The sequence below is a fragment of the Orycteropus afer genome, unplaced genomic scaffold (assembly GCF_000298275.1).
Source record: "Orycteropus afer afer isolate SDZICR_OR568_19922 unplaced genomic scaffold, OryAfe1.0 scaffold00079, whole genome shotgun sequence".
Lineage (NCBI taxonomy): Eukaryota > Metazoa > Chordata > Mammalia > Tubulidentata > Orycteropodidae > Orycteropus > Orycteropus afer.
The window spans coordinates 10,434,397-10,458,576 of NW_006921666.1; the positions used below are offsets into that span (position 1 = coordinate 10,434,397).

Consider the following 24,180-nt stretch of genomic DNA (forward strand, 5'->3'; position numbering starts at 1 on the left):
CAAGGCCACTTCTGACAAGGACAATGGACCTGTAGCTCACCTTTACTCAGTCTTCCCAAATCAAGGCCAGGGCGCTTGACAAGACCTTGCCCCTGGGGGTTGGGGGTAGTGCATGGACTCATTTCTCCCTCTACCTTTCTCACAGTGACTGCATTCCTCTCCCCATCACATTGTGAGAATGAGGCTGACAGGGGGTTGTAAGGGATGTTAGGAACTCATGCAGAGGCCACTAACATACACGCTAAATAGGTCACATCACCAGGATCCATGCAGCATGGCCTTTTTCTGCACACAGCAAAGCCGCCCACACAGCAACACCAGCTTGCGACCCACACCAGCATGACTGCCAGAGTTCACAGAAGGAAATTTGGATTTTTTTTTTTTTTTTGAGATGAGCTACGGTTCTGAGCCAATTTAGTTCATGGCAGGGTTACATGGCCTTCTCCCCGGGCTGCTGCAGAAGGTGCACAAACCACACAGCCCCAGAAGCAGTTGGGTCTCTCCTCCTCACACCTGCACCCAGAAGACCAAATGCCGAGGCCTGAGGCTGGGCGGCCGAGTGTGCACCTTCTGCAGAGGGGGCCACTTGGTCTTTGGCAAATCCATCCCTAGGAGAGAAGCTGCAGACACTCGCGAAAGAAAAGAGGGGTGTCGGGAGGGAAAGCCCCAGACTCCCACCACCCCCCCCCAAAGGAAACAACAGAAAAGAACCAGAAACAAAAACGAGAGAAACGTTGAGGGAAGAAAACCAACTGAACTTACCACACTGCGAGTGAACTTTTCTAGGGAAGTTCTACGACCTTGCTCACTTTCTGGCTTTTGTTGGGGCGGGGGATGACAAAAAAAAGGTAGGGAGAAAAATACAGAAAAAAAAAAGTCTTCAGCTTAGACGTGGTTTCCAGACAGCAGCAGCCACAGCTAAAGAACAAAAACAAAAGCAAAACGGGGCGAAAAATGGGGAAAGAGAAGCAGCCAGCACTGTTTGCAAGAGTCGGTGGAGCAGACAGAAAACAGGAGGCCAGGAGGAGAAGGTGTTGCCTGCCTCCTGGAAGCAGTGAGGGGGTGGTGGTGTTTGCTTCTCCGGGGACTAGTCCTCTCCCTTCAGTGTTTGCATGAGCCCCCATGGCTCTCCACAGGGTCACAGCCAGCAGTTTTGGTTTCAAGCTTTCAGTGGGCTTTGCCCAGGTGTAGGAGGGCATTTGGGGCACCAGGTGAGCACTGGTGACTTTAAAGGTGACACAGGACAGATTAGCTCTAAGGGCTGGCACAGAGTTGGGGTATACTGATGGGATTTCAGGATGTGCCATGACACAGGTGAACTCTGTGAGTCTGGGGGAGGACTTAATTTTTTTCTCTGAGATTTTCCTGCCCGTAGGCAGCCAGAAATGTTGCTAACATTAGTGACTTCCTACTGACGCTCTAATGCCCTCACTCTATGCCCTTAAAACAAGGAGGTTCTTCCCATGTCCTTCCCAATGACAAAGGGTCTTAGGCCTCTAGAAAACCGTATCATGAGGAACATTCTGGACATAAAAATCTGTCTCAGTACCAAGGCGGGTGAGAACTTCCCAAGGCTTGCTCATGATGGATTGTAGGAGGCTCAGGTGACCAGCAAAGCTCCTGGGGTACTGTCAGCCGAGGGGCCCAGGACAGGGGCAAGAGGACACAAAGCCCTTGAATGCTCTCCAGGTCTAGCCACTCTCTACTACAGGAGGAGAGGGGATGGCGTGTGCCTAAACCTCTCCCCCAAATTTCCTACCTACAGGGATTCCAAGAGAGTAGAGTTCCAACCCAAACACCTGCTTGTTTATACTAGAGCCCACTCCACGGTCCTGAACCTGGGAAATTCATAGAGTACTCACACTCACATGAATACACTCACACCCCAACCCAGCAAATAATTGAAATTAGGGAGCTGAAGAAGCAGCCAGGTGTCTGTGGGTCTGCAGAATTTGCTGAGAGCAGAGGGGGCAGGCAAAAGGCAGCCATCTGTCTGTGTGGATGAAGTCTTGGGTGTCCTTGGCAGCAGTGCCCTGTCCACCCAGCCAGCTGCCAGAAGACAGATACAGGGATGCAGAAGGAAAACACAACACAAACAACACACCATCACAGGGCTGGGCTGCTCTTTCTCCTTACACAAAGGAATAAAAGGACACACATTTGGCCCTGGGGACCAGACCAAGTCCCTCCATGGGGTTAGCAGGTCTTACCTTCAACCTAGCTGACAGAGTAGGAAGCATGCATTTGGTTCAAATCAGGAACTACCATACTGTTCCTGTAATTCTTGTGCCCTGGCTACTGAGTTGCTGCTCACAGAGGATAGCAGTCAGCCTGTCTCAGGATTCTGTGCCTTTGCACAGCCCCTTCGAGCTGCTCTGGAAAATCATTGTCACTGATATTTAATTGTCCCAGGAGCAGCCCTCAAAACCCAGCTCATCTTGAGAACCTGGTTCTTTGGAGAGAACACCTTTTTCTTTGACAGGATGAAAAAAGTGAATAAATTAGGGACAAAGGGTCAGTAGGCTGGGTCTCCAGAATGATCAGGGGCCTTTCTTTGCAGAAGAAGAATGCCAATTCGTACCCCTTCTCTCAACTGCACATTGTGAGCATCACACACCTGCTAGGACCTGGACATTTATATCCCATGGGCAGCCCATCCCTAAAATCAGAAGGTACTCTAGGCCTACCTGGAAGTGCAGAGACACAAATCAGGTCCACGCCTGGAGACTCTCAGGGAGAAATGGAAGGAGAAAATATATGTGTCACTGTCTTTGGAAAAAATTAACTCCCGATATTGAAAGGGTGTTGGTATCTGCAAGGGCTTTTTGCCCCCAGACCATCCCTTCATTTGAAGGCTGGGTGGAGAATCTTAAGGAACTTTGTAACATTTTACAGGAAGGGAGTAAATTCCTTCCTCCCTGATATAATCTCTTCTGAGAAGGTTTCCTCTTATCATGGAGGACTCCCAAGTAGAGATATCTCAGCGGCACTCCCTCAGTTGCTGTGGGTTTTCCCTTTGTGCTTAAATCCATATTGAGACTGAGTGGCCTCTGTCATCTCCTCTTCTAGGTGTGTAGACAGGTCCAGAATTTCCCCAAATTGTGACCACTTTAGGTGTCTTTAGCCCACGAGAAATGTGGAAAACTTACTTGACCTTCCCTCAGGAGATCTGGGTTGGAGACATCTAAAGTCTCCATAATCTTTCTCTTGCCTGCAGTTCTTGAAAAAATGAGCATCAGAGATGTTTGTGAGGGTGTTATCCCCCTCCATCAGAGACCTCCACCAACATCCTTCAGCAAGGAATCGGCAGGAGGCCAGATTTCACATACTTCCCATCATAGTAGCTACACCGTATGGAAGGAAAGGATACAGGCAACCCCAAGAAAGCTGGGTTTCTGACAACCCAAGCATGTCAGAAGTCTCCCTCTCTTTTTCAGATTACTGGGGCTCTTCTCAGGGCAACCCAAGGGCAGGGAAGCAGGACAGAAATGCTGTTCTAGACTCTGGAGTTGTATGGTACCAACCAGATATGCAGACAAGATCCTGGCACATAAGGTTGACAGTACACAGAGAGAAGGGCTGTGTGGCAGAGAGAGGCAGCTTGACAGACTGTATGTTGATGGACAACCACATGCTTAAGAGCTAGGGAAGGGTGGCTGGGAAGAAAGAAAGAGGGAGGCATGTGTACCTAAGTGGCATGGCACAAAGTCATGGAATCTGTTGTACACAGAGCCACACTTAACTACTCACAGGCCTCAGATCAGAGCTGAAAGGTGCAGAGGGTTTGCAAGCATGCTGAAATCATGAGTCCTCACTCTTGTCTCCCCTCTCCCAGGCCCCTGGCTCCTTCCATTTTCCCCTTCCCTCCTCCTAGAAATCCTACTGAGTTCATCCTTGCTCAATCACTCCTCACCACCTGCATGCTAAGGGTCACTGGGCCCCCAGATCTTAAGACTCCAAGGGCTGCAGAGAACCATGGCTCAGTTCCAAGTGGAAACAGAAGAAGATGCTGGGACATAATTGCTTCTTGGTTAAAAAAAGAAGGCAGGCACTCTCTGGCTGGTGAGGGAGAGGAAAGAGGGTGTCTACCAGGGAACGGTCACAAAGGTAGCTTCAGGAGCCAATTGCCCCTTGAAACCTACAAGGTTTTCTGTCTAAGGAGGAGACGGCCCCAATCTATGCCTCTCAATCATCCCTGGGATGGTCAATGAGAGAAAGTCTGTAGGGAGGGAGCTGGACTTTGAAGTGAGGAGCTCGCTCTGATTTCCTAAAGGACAAACTGAGTGTCACTGCTGAGCCACTGTGGACTTAGTTTTCAGCCACTGCCCCCACCCTGCATGGGTAGCACATGTAGACAGAGGCAATGGGGACATGGAGATAGGACTTTGGAGTGGGCTGGGGAGGGAACCATCCTAATTGTGTTCAATTGGAGTGGGAGGTGATACAGGAGGAAAAGAAGAAAGAAAATAAATAAAACTCAAGGAATGATTTTCCCATTTGACATCAGCAGCAAGCATCAGGCAAGAGTCCACAGTGCCAAGAAAGGCAAGCTTGCCCTTCCCAAAGATACCTTCTTCTTGGCCAACAGCAAGTCCTGGTAAGCATTGGACCGGAGGAAGCGTGCATAGCTGTCACTCTTCATCAGCTTGTAGATGTGCTCCTGGGGGAGGAAGTGAGTAGGAGACACAGACAAGACCTATCAATCAAAACTGAAGGGAATTACAACCCAACCAACCACTGTTTTTAGCAAAGAAACAAAGCACCTAGGTACGCTTGTATGTGCCTAGAACAACTTGTAACATGTTTTTTTCCCCTAGTCTGAAATGCCAAACAAAATATATTTTCTCTCTTAGAATAAAAGATCCTTGAGGATCATGTCCCAAAGCCTTTGTAATTGGCCTTGGTGCTATGTTAGGGTGCAGCATTGCTTAACTATTAAACCACAGGCATAGGAATAAAAAGTAATGAACTACTGATACATAAAATGACTTGGGTGAATCTCAAGGGAATCATGATGAGTGAAAAAGCTTATCTCAACAGGTTACATATTGTATGGTTCCATTTATATAACATTCTTGAAATAATAAATTATAGAAATAGAGAGCATATTAGTGGTTGCCAAGGCTAGAGACAGAGGAGGGAAAAGAGGGAAGTGGGTATAGTTATAAAAGGCAACAGGAGGATCCTTGAGGTAAAGGAACAATTCTGTACCTTAATGCATCTTAACACATGTGATAAAATTGCATAGAACTAAACACACACACATACACACACAAGTGCTAGTGAAAATGGGGAAATCTAAGTAATATCAGTGATCGTAGCAAAGACAATATTATGGTGGTAACATTGTAGCTCTGGTAGCATAGTGGCTAAGGCACTTGACTGCTAACCAGAAGGCTGGTGGTTCAAACCCACCAGCCACTCCTCGGAAGGAAGATGGGGCAATCTACTTCCATAGTGATACTGCCTTGGAAACCCAAGGAGGGGTCACTATGAGTCGGGTACAACTCGAGGGTACACAACAACAACAACATTGTAGCTAGTTTTGCAAGATATTACTACTGGGAGAAACTGGGTAAAGGGTACATGGGCTCTCTGTATTATTTTTTGCCACTGCATTTGAATCTATAACTCAAAAAAACTCACTGCCGTTGAGTCAGATCTGACTCATAGCAAGCCTCCCTTGGGTTTCTGAGGTGATATCACTACAGAAGTAGATTGCCCAATCTTCCTTCCGAGGAGTGGCTGGTGGGTCTGAACCACCAGCCTTCTGGTTAGCAGTCAAATGCCTTAGGCACTATGCCACCAGAGCTCCCTTTGAATCTATGTTGTTGTTATTGTGTGCCGTTGAGTTGGATCCGACTCATAGCAACCCCTCCTTGGGTTTCCAAGGCAGCATCACTATGGAAGTATGCCCAACTTTCCTTGAATCTATAGTTATCTCAAAATAAAAACTTAAATTAAAATAATAATAATAATAAAAAAACCATAGGCAACTATGGGTGGATTGGTCTGTGCACTTGAGGGTCACTATCTCTTCCTGGAATGGTGTCCTTGGCAACCAGTTCATGGGGCATGTGGGCAAATATGCTAGGTCTAAGGCTTATATCCAGAAGGGCAGGTACTATGGCTTTGTGCTGTCTTCTCTTCCGAGCTCCTAGAGGCATTTGCATTCTGGTCTTGGCAATGAATTTCACCCTTGACTTCCAGTTAATGCTGATAGAAACATGGTCTATTCCTAACAGAGCTGTCCTTATCAAAAGGGGGGGGGGGAACAACCAAAATCAAACCCATTGCCATCAAGTTGATTCTGACTCAGTGACCCTATAGGACAGAATAGAATTGCCTCACAGGGTTTCCAAGGCTGTAAATCTTTCCAGAAGCCGACTGCCACCTCGTTCTCCCACTGAGCAGCTGGTAGGTTCAGACCATCGACCTTTTGGTTAGCAGCCGAACGCTTTAACCACTGTGACAACAGGGCGCTTCTATCCTCATTAAGGGCAGGAAAAGTCTGGACCATAAATGAGAGATCTTGGTGGTTGAAATGGAATGCAGTTCAGCCACAGAGAAAAGCTTGTCTGTCCCAAAGAAGGATCTGTTTGTTAGGAGAGAGGATGGGCCTTCACTATGGAGGGTGAGATTAATAGAGGCTGGCCGGGTAGAAGAAGCATTTTTCCCCAGTGCATGCTGAATGTTTAAACCGTGAAGCCAGACAAAGGCTCCAGTGCTCCGGGGATGAAGAGTGGTCAGCGAGGAGAGAATGCTCTGCTGAGATGCAGGGCTGGCCACCAAAGATCTACCTCTTCCTTTGGTACACTTCCGAGGCAGGGCATAGGAGGGGCAGGAAGAGACTTCCTGCCCATGTAGAGGCCAAAATTCAGAGCTACCTGGCCAGACTGCTATCGCACCCCAGAGGAAGCTGGCATGGGTCCCTCTCCCTACCAAGCACAACAGAAAGCGAAACCAGCAAGTGGGCAACATCCTGGCCACATGCGGCTCCTCCTCCACCCCATCTTCAGCTGGACCCCAAGCAGATCTGTTTGGGGACCAGCTTCATTCTTCCTGAGATGCCCTCATATGCACAAAAGCACCTGGTAGTCTCACTAAAGGGAAGGGCCCCACCGCATGGAGTCTAGAGAAATTAAATAGTGGCTTGGTGCTGAGACCACTGATAGTCCAGAAATGTTCTGATTGAACAGATTTAGTGTGAACATGTCTATGTGTTTTTCCAAAAATTTAACACAACAATATACCTGACTCTAGTTTAAGTTCCTTGAGGGTGGGAACAGTATGTTTTCTTTTATATGTGCATAGTGTCTAGAACAGGGTCAAATATTAATTGAATTTACTGTGTGACACCACTGTTTCTTGGTTCACTGGTGTGCTTGTTTGAATTAATGTTCAGCAAGTTTGCAGGCTCCACACTTGTGTTTGGTTTATGATTCTGATGGAGTTCCTGTTCTTCATATGCAAAGAGAGAGGGGGTTACACTTAGCTGCTGTGACCATCTTGGCTTGTCCCTAATGACCTCTGTCCCTAAACTGAGGGTACTACTAGTCTTTTAGTTGTCTCTTTAAATTGTTCTAACTTTTAAAACTTAGATGCAAATGTGAATTCAGAGTAAAAATGACTCACTGTCTCCTTCTTGTCTCAGGCATCACTTCTGTCTGGCTGACAGAGCTGTGTGGCTCCTGAGTCATCTAGAGATGCCTGTCACTAATGCCTGGACCCTTTCCAAACCCCAATCCAAAACAACAGGTCCCTGCCTTTTTTCTGACTTTATAGAGGAATCGAAATTCTAGTTATAGCTCACAAAATACTATAGTACTGCCCCAAGAGGAGTAAGGAAACTTCTAGCCCAGCCCTGCTGGCCTTAGCAACTAATTTCACACTGATTCAGTGAATTCTTGAGGACTCCTTGAGAGCAAGAAAGGCCTGGTCTATCACAAGAAAGAACAAGTATACCTAAACATTAAATCACAATAATATCTAGCAAATATTTATTAAGCACCTACTATGTACCAAGCAGTGAGCTTAGAGCCTGCACAAGTCAAAGCAGGTCTCTACTGTAAAAATCATAGATTCTATTTGGCTAGACAAGTACATACATGGCCAGTTGAGATGCAAAGAAGAAGAGGACTATAAGGAAGAAATTCAAGTGCAGGGTGTTATGAAGGGGTGTAACTGGGGATCAGCTACCCCTGCCAGCAGTGGGGAATGGTGATCTATGAGCCAAATGATTTCCATAAAGGTAGGAAGATCTGAGTAGACAGAGAGAAACGTGTTTTCCAATTCTGGGCTAATTGGGGAGGGTCAGGTCTGGTAGTTGCCCAGTCTGATCAATTTCAGCAAGAACAACAATCCAAGGACAATGACAGAAGAGCAGGGGACAGTGGTGGTCCATGCTCCAGGGGTACTGACATGGGTTGGAGGAACAGATTAGGTACTACCATATTTTTTTCACAAATAGTGGTGCACCCACGTAAATAATGTGCTCACACGTATTATGGGTGGAAATGAGGAAATTATGCAAAAATGTTCTGGCATAGCACACCTGTGCATACACCATGCATTCCTCATGATATTTCCATAAATGAATTTCTGCCTCATTCATCCTCATTCAATAGTCTGAAAACGTTACTTTTGATTATGTTTGTATAATAAAAGTATAAGCCATGATAAAGAAGCCATGGATCAAGGGTGGTAGTACCCTGATCATCAGAAAATGAATAACTGAAACTGTGCTTACTCTGGCGCAGTTTGCAGCCCAGCCCTGCTGGCCTTAGCAACTAATTTCACGCTGATTCAGTGAATTCTTATGGACTCCTTGAGAGCAGGAAAGGCCTGATCCATCACAAGAAAGAACATGTGTATACCTAAACATTAAATCACAATAATATCCAGCAAATATTTATTGAGCACCTACTATGTATCAGGCAGTGAGTTTAGAGCCTGCACAAGTCAAAGCAGGTCTCTACTGTAAAAATCTTAGATTCTATTTGGCTAGACAAGTACATACATGGCCAGTTGAGATGCAAAGAAGAAGAGGACTATAAGGAAGAAATTCAAGTATCCTTGTATCCGTGTAGCTAATCTGTTAGTAGCACAGGAGACAGGAGGAGGGTTGGGTGGAGGGAGGGCTGTGAGGGTAGTGGACATTACCTACATGTGTCCAGGCCCTCACATGAAGCTGGATGGCAGTGTGGTCCAGGTGCAGGCATGCATTGCCCTAGCCCTGAGGGGCCCCAGGCAGCCAGTCAGAGCCATCTCGTCCTGGTGAGAGATGCATGACCACTCTGCCTATGGCTTTCACACCTGCCTGTGGCATCCACTTGGGTGGGAGATTCAAATGACCCTATGGTGGTGGCTGGCAAGCCAATGTGTGCAGCTGTGGCCTAGGGTGGGCAGACCCACACACCTCCTGGGCTGGGGCTGGCCTCCCTGGCAAGGGCTGTTTCTGGGGCAGAAAAAGTGATTTCTTCCTGCATTTGAGAAAGCAGTTTGCAGAGCAGAGAAGGATTCCTGCCAGGAGGGGGGCTGCTTTAGAAATCCAAGGGTAAGCTGGTGGGGATCTGCTGCCGGGAACCAAACCTCTGAGTCAACAGACACCAAGATGAAGACTTAACATTAAAACCATTGGACAGAAAAAAATAAGGCAATTGAAGTCATCAACATGTAAAAAATATATTGGTATAGTGTGCTTATAAAAATAACATGCAGGGGTTGCACAGCATGCAAAAATGGATAATATGCACGTTATTTGTATAAAAATGTGTTACTCTCATCCTCCCTGTGTCTTATTGGCAACTCCAAAGCTAGAACCAAGTCAAGGATGGTGTGGGGAGACAGCAGTGAATAAAAATATTACCTATTGGAGGATGGGCTGCACAAGGTAGTATCACCCCAGCGACTCCACAGCTGGCCCTTGACCATCATCATTCTGATGATCTCAGGTTACTCTGTTTTTGTTGTTAGTTGCCGTCAAGTTAATTGCAATTCATGACAACACCATACGTGCAGAGTAGACTAGGATTTTCAAGGATGTGACCTTTCAAAATCAGATCACCGGGCCTGTCTTCCAAGGAACCTCTGGGTAGGTTTGACTCATCAATCTTTCAGCTAGTAGTTAAGCTAGTAGTTAACCTGTGCTACCCAGGGACTCCTCAAGTTATTCTACCAAGGAGCAATAACCAAAGCAATAACAGCAAGAATCTGAAAATCTGGGCAGATCACCAGCCCCCCGCAGGACCTGTGTCTTCAGGCTCCTTCTAGCTTGAGCTTGTTTCTTCCATAGCCTAGGGATGTGGGGCTCTCCCCTGACCTCCTACTCCTCCCCCACACAGAGAAACGGAGGCTTTGATGTACCCATTTTTGGAACTGTCTTCCTTCCTCCATGCCAGCTTTGTCTAGGAAACAAAGACAACAAACAGGGGGTGGGTGAAGAGAGTGCTGAGATTTTCTGGGAATGAGAATTAAGATAAGACTCAGGGTCTTTGGCCATTTCCCAAATGCAATGAGTTTATCACTGCCAGGGACAGCAAGTATGCAAAGCTCTTGGCAGTGACCTCTACTGACTTACACAGGGTTCTGGTTTGTTTTTCCTGTTCTGAAGACAACCAGTCTTAAGGGAAATGTATATCCAGAATCTGCAAGTAAAAGGTAACCCCAGGCAAAATCAACCAAGTCCCCACTGAGAGAGAGTTCCTAAGGGGACAGAGAAAGAGGTTTTCCTACTCTCCTTTTTACTCTTCACCCTTCCCTCCTTTTAAAAGGGAGATGATTGAGGTTGACTATGAACAAGCAGAACCACCAGAGCTCATGCCTGACTTCCTGAGCTCCAGGGACGGTGAGTTGTCCATAGGTTGAGAAATTGAGATTCAGGGCCCTAGATCACACCAAATGTCTTAGTCACAGTTCCTAGCAGAAGGAGGGAATCACACCCCTGCAGGGGTTGACAGTGATAGTATAGGGATGTCATCCAATGAGACACTCCAACTTCATTTCCTCTTCTTGGGTCTGGGCCCTGGTGATGAGGTTCTATGCTTAACTGGGATGCTAAATCTATTGGCATCGAGTTGATTCTAACTCATAGCAACTCTATAGGGCAGAGTGAACTGCCCTATATGGTTTCTAAGGCTGTAAATCTTCACGGAAGCAGACTGCCTCATCTTTCTTCCACGGGGCAGCTGGTGGCTTCGAACCATGGATCTTTTAGTTAGCAGCCCAATGCTTTAAGCACTGCACCACCAGAGCTCCTTGGCATGCTGAGGCAGAAGCAGAAACAACTGGAATCAGTCAGGTCTGAGACTCTTGTGGGAGCTAGAGGGAGTGAGCAGGACAAGCTGTCTGAAAACCACACCTGGTACAATGCTTTGTTGTGAGAGTCCGCCTTTTGAAATCTCCTTTCTTTTTAGACCAAAACTAGTGATCCTCACAAGCACTGGGGGAAGGTAATCATAAAATGCCTGGGGCCAGGGTCATAAGCATGCCAGAGCAGCTGAACTGACTACTTAAGAATACCCTATGTCCTCCCCTTTGCTATGGATTCCCACAGCAGCTAAGATCTCCTTTTCCACCTTCAGATCATCCTCCTGGGGAGGGAAACCACTCAGCTGGAGCACTGCACAGCCAAGGGTCCTTCCTGTGATTTACAAGTGCCATTCTTCTTGCAGGTGTATGTGCCTCATGTCCGCCCTCCACACTCAAGCTTCCCGGAATAACAGCTAGATTTGGGAACTACTGCAACCTTGTAGTCCTTCGAAGGAAGATGAAGCTGGGGGACAGAATGTGATGTTGCTATATGGGGTGATGGGAAGGGGACTGGACTAGAAGTCAAAGGCTTGGATCCAGGTCCTGACTGTCTTTTTCTAGCTTTGTCTATTATCACAAAATTAAATGAGGAAATATAAGTGGAAGAATTACAAAAACTACATACATGTAGAATAATAATAATAATTGGTCTTCATGTTGTAACTATCCTTGTCAGGGACATGTTGATGAGGCTGAAAATGAGACGACTTCTGGGGGAGAGGGGAAAGGGAAGGAAGCAGAGAGATGTTCCACAAAAATAAAAAAAGGAAAAACCAAACCTACTGCTACAGAGTTAAGTTGGACTCATAGTGACCCAATAGGACAGAGTATAACAGCCCCATAGGGTCTCCAAGGGTGGAAATCTTTACAAAAGCATGTCTTTCTCCCATGAAGTGGCTGGTGTGTTTGAACCACCAATTTTTTTGGTTGGCAGCCTAGCACTTTAACTACTGGGCCAATAGAAGCTCTCAGAGATTAGATGGCTTGCCCAAGGTGAGTACACAGGCAGGATTTGAATCTAGAGCTAAGTGATCCAAAGCTGGGCTCATGCTCCTTCCACTGTGACATGCAGCTTTTCATTGTCCTTTAGTTAGGATTCCAAGGGGAGTCAATGCTGCTTGAGTTCAGATGAAGCATCAAATAAAGCCTCTTGATGTGTAGTCAGCAGAAATGTTGGGGCCTCCTTTCAGGTCCTAATCTGAATCATCCTACTGTAGATGTAGCCACTTCTTATCATTCTATTTGCATTCAGGGCACCTGCTTTTGGGAACCATTCACTATCACTGCTGTCAACAATGGCAATGACCAAGTCACCAAGGGTGGCACAGTTTTTGGGTTTCTCATTTAACAGGCAGGTTACTCATAGCTTGCCTTCCATACCTGAAGGGAGTTGCAGATGCTCTTTAATGCCAAGATCTCAATCTAGAGAAGCTCTGAGGGCTGAAGTGAACTCTTGAGAAGTCATAAACAGCAAGTCTGTGTCAAAGAATCTCACCCAGAAGATCGTTCCTTCTCACCTTTCAAAGGACTCATAAATACAGTAAAACTTGTGAAAGCTGGAACCTGTGTATGGTGGAAACCTGTCAGAGAAGGAAAACTCAAATATTTCCCACTAAAACGAGTGGTGACCAAACCAAACCAAACTCACTGTCATTGAGTCGGAACCTACTCATAGTGATCCCTCCTTGGGTTTCCGAGGTGGTATCACTATGGAAATAGACTGCCCAACCTTCCTGATAGAAAAGTGGAAAGACAGCACCCTGTCAGAGGCAGAAAACTAGTGAGACCCAGAAAAACAAGGCAGCCCCATCAAGTTCCAGCTCTCACAGGCTTCACTGTGTCTTCTACCAAAGGTCTTCAGACTTAAGGCATGGTTAGCTTTTTTTTTTTTCTTCAACTTGGAGCCTGAAAAAGGAGAGGGTGTTACTGTGTGGTGATAAGGACTTGAAAAACCAAAAACCCACTGCCATTGAGTTGATTTGGACTCATGGTGACCCTTTAGACAAAGTAGAACTGCCTCATAGGATTTTCCTCATAGAAGCAGATTGTCTCATCTTTCTCCCATGGAGTAGCTGGTGGGTTTGAATCACCAACCTTTTGGTTAGCAGCTGAATGCTTTAACCACTCACTATGCCACCAGAGCTCCTCAGGACTTGAAATGGATCATGTATCAGTATCTTCTGAATAAAAAAAGAAGCACCAAAAAAGATACCACAGCAATATGGACATTCCCTTAAGTGAAAGATGGTAGTTTGTTGCACTTCATAAAGGTAGCTTTGGATGATCATCTTAGGGTCATGTGTATCTTAAATGAGAACCCCCCACACACACACACACACACTTAGATTTCTTTGTTACCTTAAGCAATCCATGAGGGCCCGTTGTTTCCACATAATGCATCACTTAAGAAGGTATAAGAATAAGGGATCATTTGCATTTACCCTGCAATGCATCTGCAAAAGGATGTTGACTTTAACTGGCCAAATGGACAAAATATTTTGATTCACTCTCTGGTGGCGTAGTGCCTAAGGCATTTGACTGCTAACCAGAAGACTGGTGGTTCAAACCCACCAGCCACTCCTGGAAGGAAGATTGGGCAATCTACTTCTGTAGTGATGTTGTTGTTGGCCGTTGAGTCGGACCCGACTTATAGCGACTCCTCTTTGGGTTTCCGAGGCAGTATCTGTAGTGATACTGCCTCGGAAACCCAAAGAGGGGTCGCTATGAGTTGGATCCAACTCGATGGCAGTGAGTTTGGTTTGGTTTTGGTATTCAATCTCTACTCTTAGTTAAGGATAGCTTTAAAGAAAGATTTCCCAGATTGCTTTTCACCTACCCACACAACATGGGAATTAACCTAGAAAGGTAAGTTTTCCTTACCTCTTCAAGGTCATGACACTTGGTGCAAGAAATATCTGCTTAGAAGCATCAATAGATATGTACAAAGAAATTTTGGAATGTAATTGTCTGATGCCTTCTCTCCAGGAACTATTAGTCTGCATTGTAATAAACAGAACCAGATCACAAACAATTGATTTGTTCTTCTCAAAATGCATCTTTCTCTCTGCTGTTCATCTCCCTAAAATAAAACCACCCACAGAATAAAATGAGTAACTCCTGGAGCAAGCAGTACTGTGGCATTCTTTATTAAAATATGTCTGGCATGGGAGCCTACCAGGAAATACCCTCCAATTGAGAATTAATGCCAGGAAACTTGGTGCAGTCTTGTGATACAGGCATACAATGCCACCACCTCCACCACTAGAACAAAGATTAACAGCCTTCACCAGGCTAGGAAGACTTTTACTTATGAAGAACCTGGAGCAAACATAAAAACATAAAATCATACTCCACTGGGCTTTGGCTTTTAACCAAACAAATGTTAGAAGCTTTGCCTGCCTTAATCAAGCAGCTTTTGAACACCTAATTTTAACAATAGGAACTTTTGGCTAGAGATTCTTGACTTCTCAAGGGGGGTGTAGACTTGATGGTATATTTCTCAACTGTTTCACCATGCTGACCTCATTCTTGCCTTGAAGTTATTCTTTGATTATTCCACATATTCATGATGGCCAAGTTGAACTTTAGTAGGGGCCCTCCTAGGAGTCTCCATATTCCCAGAGCCTAGAATGTCTGGCATTTAGTGCATGTTCCAAGTTGTGCTGAACTGGTATATTGTAGAAATTTAACTTAATCAGTATCTATTGATTACCTACCATGTATGCTCCCCAAGGATGCTTGGCAAGACTCTAAAGTTTAAAGCCAAGGGACAAATTGATCTTTGTTTTTAATGATAGGCACAGTTTAGAGTGTCACAATTCTGCACTGAGTTGTTTAGGAAATTTTTGAAAAATCTCAACTGTGTACAAAGCATTACTAATTATAAGTACTTATATAGGATAAAGAAGATTAGATTCTCGCTCCCATCAAGTAAACTTGAAATCCAGAGGCATTGGAAGGCCCAGACACTCCAGATAAAGAGTAAAGTGGGGAGTCTCAGCACGTACAGTGAGTCAGGAAAGCAGGTGGTTTGGGCAGTATTAGGAACAGTAGGTGGGCACCTGTAGAACCAAAGCCAATGGGATTGGTCTCCCCAATTCAACTGTCAGTCCGTTTGATGGACAGATTTCCAATCCAATCCAATCTCAATGAAATGTTTTCTTAGGCCCATTTTGTTTTGTTTGTAAAGAATAATGTGCTCTTAGACAAGTTCTACCTGGGGGCAAAAAGCAATCCATGCCTTCTATTTCATTGCAATTTTCCTTAGTATAGAATGTCATACCCCACAGGTCAAGGTCTTCCAACTTGAATGGGAGAGTATACATTCATGAAATGGATGGATGGGCAGATGGATGAATGACTGAATGGATCCAGGGACACAGTCCTTGGAATATCCTTGAATACTCTGAGGCTTTTTAAATTGAAGCCAAGCAGCCCCTAAGCTGCCAGATGACGCTGTCCCCCTCCTGGAGCCTGTGGGGGCTCAGGAAAGAGGTAAATGCCCCAAGACAAAGCCTTAGGTTCCCAATGGTTCCTACGGTTTAATTTTCTTCTCCAAGAGCTGCAAGCAAAGCTTTAAACCACATGCTTGATATTCAGCTCTCTCTCCCATTCCAGCCTACTCTTCTCACTGCCACCAAACTGCACCCTTCTAACTCTGCCATCATGATGCTGGTTCCCAGCTTAAAACCTCTGATGCTTTCCCGTTGTCTTCAGGATGAGAAAGTTCAAATTCCTTAGGATGACACTCAAAGATCCCAAAATTAAGTTCCTACCTAATATCCTGCGTTTTTACCCTAATCCCTTCCAAGAACAGAACTTTCTTTGGGAGAACTCCTTTTTGATGGAGCTTGGAATTAGGAATCTCTAGAAAATACCAAAGCCATTAATGTTGTGAGTTCACACAAATACCTAGCACTTTTTACTTATAATGGCTAGAAAAGGCCACCACGTTTGTGAAAACAACGGAAACCCTCCCTCAATGAGATGGATTGACACGTTAGCCACAAAGGACTCAAACATACCAATGATCAGGAAGGTGGTCCAGGACAGGGCAATGTTTCATTTTGTGGTACATAAGGTCTGCATGAGGCAGAGCTGACTCAATGCAACTCACAACAATTACAACAACGCATATTCAAAGAATTATCAGGGCTATTAGCCCATCTGATTTCTTTACAATCCTTAGTGGGCTGTAAAGAAGCATCATCCCCATTTTACAGAAGAGAAAACTAAGGCACACAAGGTTAAGGCTCTTGTATGAAACCACAAATGAGTAGCAAGTTGGGGACCATTTTCTGATGCTTCAGAGCTGAGAGTAAAGAATTTGTTCTCTAATATAAAGGACTGAGTCCTAAAAGCCGGAACGAAACAACAGCAGCCATGGTCCATGTTGTTCCTCCCCACCCCTTCCCACAAGGCTAAATCTATGAAATTGGAACACACAGCAAATAACTGCAGGGGCTATGGTCACAGCCCACAGACCTTTATGAAGATTTGGTCCTGGCCCAAACTTTTAAAAGAAGCCAAATGGATCAGCAAAGCACAAGTGCAAATACTGGGCCTGTACTAACAAGATGTCTTGTGAAATATTTCCACAGGAAGCAAACATGAGCAATTAACTTTGCTATAACAATGCATGAAGTCTAAATAAATAAATAAATAAAACCCTAGGAGGAAGCCTGCACCCACCCCCAGTCTTCACTTCAAATGGATCCATAAATCTGGTGGAACCTTTATTCAAGCTACTGACCACTAACATTAGGGCACGTGGTCATACTTCTATTGACAGTTTGGCCATTGGGGCAGGTCTCTAAGATCCATGGTGATGAGCTTAAGGAAGCCATCCAGAACTCCTAGTCCCAAGAAGGGGCTCAAAGGGCTGAGATGTCACCATCCCCACTTAGCAGATGTAGAAACTGAGGAGAGCATGTTTACAGGACTTAAATGTACAATTCTAGAAAAAAAAGCATATGCCATAGACAGGATCAGAGTTTGCTGCTCTATCTCTGGGCCCCTCTCTGAGGACTAGAGTTCCATTAGGTGTTAATATGATAACCAAGCTCTCAGTGTGAATGGTCCAGGGCAAAGTGAGCAGAGCAGCAGACTCTTGAGGCCAACAAGTTGGGAGTTCTGAGTACAAGTCTTTGCAGGGACCTCCCTGTGGATCTTAACCTCCTTTCATCATGTGTTCTTCAAATGAAATCTTCTGGGCTGCCTCTGTTTTGTAGGCAGGCAGTGCTAGACAGGAATGCTAAGGTAGTGTGGGTAGCCAACTTTTCTGGGCCTGCTCTGTACCACTCAATTCTGATGCAGAAACATTCACAACCTCAACCCTCTGTACTGTATCTTGCTGGATTTCTTGAAAAGTTTCAATCATTTTCATGATATATTGTTTAGTTCAGGGATTGACAATCTACAACTTGTGGTCCGAATTCTGCCTGCCCCCTGTGTTTGTACTTTCTATCAGCTAAGAAAGGAACCTTTAGTAGCACAGTGGTTAAGTGCTTAGCTGATAACCAAAAGTTTGACATTTTGAACCCACCAGCCATTCCATATTTGCACCCATTCCAAAGAAAGATGATCCAACGGAATGTGGAAATTATTGAACAATATCATTAATATCACACACAAGTAAAATCTTACTGAAGTTAAAAAAAAAATGGTCGCAGCAGTATATTGACAGAAAACTTCCAGAAACGCAAGTTGGATTCCAAAGAGGACATGGAATGAGGGATATCATTGCTGATGTCTTGGCTGAAAGTAAACACAAGAAAGATGTTTACCTCTGTTTTACTGACTATGCAAAAGTATTTGATTGTGTGGATCATAACAAATTATGAATAACACTGAGAAGAATGAAAATTCCAGAATGTTTAATTGTGCTCATGAGGAACCTGTACATAGAGCAAGAGGCTGTCATTCAAACAGAACAAGGGGATACTGCACGGTTTAAAGTCAAGAAGGGTGTGCATCAGGGTTGTAACCTTTCACCGTACTTATTCAATTTGTATGCTGAGCAAATAATCTGGGAAGCTGGACTATGTGAAGAAGAACATGACATCAGGATTGGAGGAAGCCATTGAACAATTTGTGATATGTAGATGACACAACCTTGCTTGCTAAAAGTGAAGCTGTCTTGAAGCACTTACTGATGAAGATTAAAGACTACAGCCTGCAGTATGGATTACACCTCAATGTAAAGAAAATGAAAATCCTCACAACTGGACCAATAAGCAGCATCACAACAAATGAAGAAAAGATTGAAGTAGTCAGTGATTTCATTTTACTTGGATCCACAATCAACACCCCCTGAAAACAGTAGTGAAGAAATCGGACATTGTATTGCATTGGGGAAATCGTCTGCAAAAAAGCTCTTTAAAGTGTTAAGGAGCAAAGATGTCACTTTGAAGACTAAGGTGTGCCAACCTGAGCCATGGTATTTTCAATCATCTCATATGCATATGAAAGTTGGGCAATGAATAAGGAAGACCAAAGAAAAGTTGATGCTTTTGAGTTGTGGTGTTGGCAAAGAATACTGAAAGTACCATGGACTGCCAGAAGAATGAACAAATCTATCCTGGAGGAAGTGCAGCTGGAATGCTCCTTGGAAGTGAGAATGGCCAGACTTCGTCTCACCTCCTTTGGTCATGTTGTCAGAAGGGACCACTCCCTGGAGAAGGATGTCATGCTTGGTAAAGCAGAGGGTCAGAAAAGAGGGGAAGACCCTCAACAAGATAGACTGACACAGTGGCTGCAATGATGGGCTCAAGCACAGCAAGGATTGTGAGGATGGTGCAGGACTGGGCAGTGTTTCATTCTGTTATACGTAGGATCCCCATGAGTTGGAGTTGACTCAATGGCACCTAACAACAACAACAACAACAACAACAGCCACTCTATGGAAGAGAAATGTGGCAGCCTGCCTCTATAAAGATTACAGACTTGAAAACCCTACTCGATGAAGTAGTTCTGCTCTGTCCTGTAGGGTCACTATGAGTCAGATTTGACCTGATGGCAATGGGTTACCAGCTAAGAATAATTTTTACATTTTTTAATGATTAAAAAAAATCAAAAGAAGAATATTCTGTGAAAACTATATGAAATTCAAATTTGTGTCCACAAATAAAGTTTTATTGGAACACAGTAACTCATTTACCCTCTTTACATTGTGACTTTGTTATGTTGTAGCTGCTTTTGTGTGGCAGAATTGAATATTTGTGACCATATAACCACAAAACCTAATATCTATAAGACTCTTCACAGAATGAATTTGCCAGTCTAGTTTAGTGTAAAAGGCAGATTAATTAAAGATATAAAAATATACATAAATTGAGGAAGAAAATACACCAAAATAGGACTTAAATCTAGGTGCTAAGATTATTTGCAATTTGATTTTTTTTCACCACATGCATCAAGCATATAAATATATAAAAAAAATTAATGACATTTAAAAAATGAAATAGTAAATATTTACTGTGTCTTACTGTGGGCCAGACACTGACTGAGTTAGTTGTACATATGACATTTCACCTAATCCCCACTGCACCCAGATGCTTCACTACTATTGCATTTGTATTCCACAGATGAGGGAAAGACAACTCTGGAAGCTTAAGTGAATTGCCCAAGGTCACATTACTAGTAAGAAACACTTCATACATTTATGGTGGAAACACAGTTTAGTAGAAAAGGGGGCATGCTGAAAATAGGAATTGATTTATGAAGAGTGCTTTATTTGAATTCATGGAAGACCATTCTTAACAGATATTGAAGAAGTTGGGAAAGTTTAGGACATATTCAAGTTTGGAGTACCTCACACAAGGTGGCTGTGGAAATGAGAAACAGCAGTCCCCCACTGTCCACAGTTTTGCTTTCCACGGCTTCAGTTACCCGTGGTCAACTGTGGTCCGAAAACATTAAGTGGAAAATTTCATAAATAAACAATTCATAAGTTTTCAATTGTAGCCTAAGGCTTTTGACTGCTAACCAGAAGGTGGTGGTTCAAGTCCACCAGCCACTCCTTGGAAGGAAGGTTGGGCAATCTACTTCCATGGAGATACCACCTCGGAAACCCAAGGAAGAGTCACTATGAGTTGGATATGACTTGATGGCAGTGTGTTTGGTTTGGTTTGGTTCTGAGCAGTGAAATGAAATCTTGCACCATCCTCTTCATGAAGCATCTCTTTGTCTGTTGTATCCACACTGCATATGCCACTCACTCAGTCATTTAGTAGCCATCTAGGTTAACAAATCAATTGTCATGGTATTACAGTGCTTGTGTTCAAGTAATCCTAATTTTACTTAATAATTGTTCCATTATATTATTAGTTACATTATCATTATCTCTTCTTGTTGTTAGGTGTTGTTATTAGATTCCATTGGGTCAGTGTCAACTTCATAGCTACACCATGTATATAACAAAATAGGGCCCAGTCCTGGGTCATCCTCACAACCATGGCCATGCTGGAGCCCATGGTCACAGCCTCTGTGTCAATCCATCTCGTTGAGGGTCTTCCCTTTTCTCACTGACCCTCTACTTCACCCAGAATGATATCCTTCATCAGGAATTGGTTCCTTCTGATAACATGATCAAAGTACAGGAGACGAAGTCTGGCCATTCTCATTTCTAAGGAGCATTCTGACTGTACTTTCTACAAGACAGATTTATTCATTCTTTTGGCAGTCCACAGTACATTCAATATTCTTCCCCAACACTACAATTCAAATGCATTAATTCTTCTTCAGTCTTCCTTATTCATTGTTCAGCTTTCACATGAATATGAGATGACTGAAAAGCTCATGGCTTGGGTCAGCGCACCTTAGTCTTCAAAGTGATATCTTAGCTCTTAAACACTTTAAAGACATCTTTTGCAGCAGCTATCCCCAATGCAATAAAATGTCTGATTTCTTGACTGCTACTTCCTGCGGTGTTGATTGTGGATCAAGTAAAATGACATCCTTGACAACTTCAATCTTCTATTTATCATGATGTTGCTTATGGGTCCAGTTTTGAGGATTTTTGTTTTCTTTATGTTCAGGTGTAATCCATACTGAAGACTGTAGTCTTTGATCTTCATCAGTAAATGCTTCACTTTATCTTCACTTTCACCAAACAAGGTTGTGTCACCTGCATATCTTAGATTGTTAATGAATTGTCTTCCTCTAATTTTGATGCCACATTTTTTTTTTCATATAGCCCAGCTTCTTGAATTATTTGCTCAGCATACAGATTGAATACTTATGGTGAAAGAATACAACCCTGACACACAACCTTCTTGATTTTAAACCACACAGTATCTCTTTGTTCGGTTCGAATGACTGCCTTTTGGTCTGTGTACAGATTCCTCATGAGCACAATTAAATGTTCTGGAATTCCCATTCTTTGCAATGTTATCCATAATTTGTTATGATTCACACAGTCAAATGCCTTGGCACAGTCAATAAAACATAGGTAAATATCTGTGGTAGTTCAGTTTGTGTGTCAACTTGGCTGGGCCTGGTTGAATGGCTGGGCAGCTGGATGTAGTATTCCCGATGATGAGACTGGTAATCAACTCCATGGTGGAATCTACTATGAGCAGCTGAGTAGAGAATGTGGTCCACTTCCTGTATATAAGCAGAAGACTTGGGGAATGATCTCTAGCTTATGGCATGCTTGGACTCTGCATGTAGCTGTGTCATTGTTTAGCAGCCTGCCATGCTCTGCCAACCTAGGGACTTACAATGGACTTGAGTTAATGGTCTGCCATGTGGTTTGGTAACATCAAGACTGTGCCTTTTTACTTGTCAATCTTGGGCTTGGCAACCTCAGCAGCCAGCAGCTATCTGAGTGAAGAAAAGCCTCTAGCTTCAGTGGGCTGGGAGCTGGAGGCAGAGCTGAAGCCCAAGGCTGAGGGGCTTTCACCCAACCTCTGGAGCCTGGCACTTTGAACTTGTACTTAAGGCCTCCAAACTTTAACAGAATAAACTCCTGTTTGTTAAGGCCTTCCAATTTGTGGTATATTTCTTGTCAGAGCAGCACTAGGTAACCAGAACATCTTTCTTATATTCTTTGCTTTCAATCAAGATCCATCTGACATCAGCAATGATATCCCTTGTTCCACATCCTTTTCTGAATCTAGCTTGAATTTCTGGCAGTTCCTTGTCAATATGCTGTTGCAACCATTTTCAAATTATCTTCCACAAAATTTTACTTGCATGTGATATTCATGATATTGAGTGATAATTTTCATATTCTGTAAGATCACCTTTCTTTGGAATAGGCACAAATATGGATCTCTTGCAGTCTACTGACCAGGTAGCTTCTTCCAAATTTCTTGGCATAAATGAGAAAGTGGCTCCAGTGCTGCATCCATTTGTTGAAACATCTCAATGGGTATTCTATCAATTCCTGGAGCCTTCCCTGACCCCCAATTATTTCATTGCAGCTTGAACCTTCAGTATCATTAGTTCTTAATCATATGCTACCTCCTAAAATGGTTGAACATCCACCAATTCTTTTTGGTACAGTGACTCTATATTCCTTCCATTTTCTTTTGGTGCTTCCTGCATCATTCAATATTTTGCCCGTAGAATCCATCAGTATTGCAGTTCACCAGCTTGAGCAATGTCAAGCATATTCCCTACTTTTGGTTTTCTAATTCCGTGTCTTTGCACATTTCATTATAATATTTCACTTTGTCTTCTCAAACTTCCCTTTGAATTCTTCTGTTTAGCACTTTTATTTCATCATTTCTTCAATTTTCTTTAGCTACTCTAGGTTCAAGAGCAAGTTTCAGAGTCTCTTCTGACATCCATTTTAGTCTTCTCTTCCTTTCCTCTCTTTTTAATGAACTTTTTCTTTGTTCATGCATGGTGTTCTTAATGTCATCCTACAAGTCGTCTGGTCTTTAGTCATTAGTCAATATGTCACACTTATTCTTCAGATGGTCTCTAAATTCAAGAGGAATATAATCAAGGTCATATTTTTGCTCTTATTTGGTTCAAGCTTCAACTTGAACTTGCATATGAACAATTGATGGTCTCTTCCACAGTCAGCGCCTGGCCTTGTTTTGACTGATGATGTGGAGCTTGTACATCATCTCTTTCCATAGACGTAGTTGATTTGGTTTCTTAGTATTCCATCTGGCAAGCCCCACAGGTATAGTAGCTGTTGATGTTTTTGGAAAAAGGTCTTTGCAATGAATAAGTTGTTGGTCTTGCAAAATTCTATCATTCAATCTCTGGCATCATTTCTATCACTAAGGCCATATTTTCCAACTACTGATGCTTCTTTGTTTCCAAATTTTGCATTCCAATTACCAGTAATTATCAATATATCTTGATTGCATAGTTGGTCAATTTCAGACTGCAGAAGCTGGTGAAAATCTTCAATTTCTTCATCTTTGGCTTTAGTAGTTGGTGTGTAAATTTGAATAATAGTTGTAATAACTGGTCTTCCTTGTAGGGATATGGATATTATCCTATCATTGACATCATTGTACTTCAGAATAGATTTTGAAATGTTCTTTTTGATAATGAATGCAATGCCATTCCTCTTCAATTTGTCATTCTCGGTAGAGTATACCAAATGATTATTGTCTGATTCAAAATGGCCAATACCAGTCTATTTCAGCTCACTGATGCCTAGGATATAGATCTTTATGTGTCCCATTTCATTTTTGACAACTTCCAGTTTTCCTAGATTCATACTTTATACATATCACATTCTGGTTATTAGAGAAAATTTTCAACTGTTTCCTCCCATTTTGAGTCATGTCCCATCACCAAATGAAGGTCCTGAAAGCTTTATTGCATCCACATCATTAAGGTTGACTCTACTTTGAGGAGGCAGCTCTTCCCCAGTCATATTTTGAGTGCCTTCCGACCTAA

The 24,180-nt window shown here is 43.5% G+C and overlaps 1 protein-coding gene across 1 annotated transcript in view; it reads right to left on the bottom strand.

Annotated features, from left to right (window-relative positions):
• RGS6 (regulator of G protein signaling 6) overlaps positions 1-24,180 on the bottom strand; it is a 302,264-nt gene that overhangs the window by 26,202 nt on the left and 251,882 nt on the right. Inside the window, exons 14-15 of the mRNA XM_042781016.1 lie at positions 4,571-4,660; positions 763-816 (exon numbers count right to left, since the gene is read on the bottom strand). Coding sequence (XP_042636950.1) covers positions 763-816; positions 4,571-4,660 — 144 coding nt within the window. The remainder of the gene's footprint in view (positions 1-762; positions 817-4,570; positions 4,661-24,180) is intronic.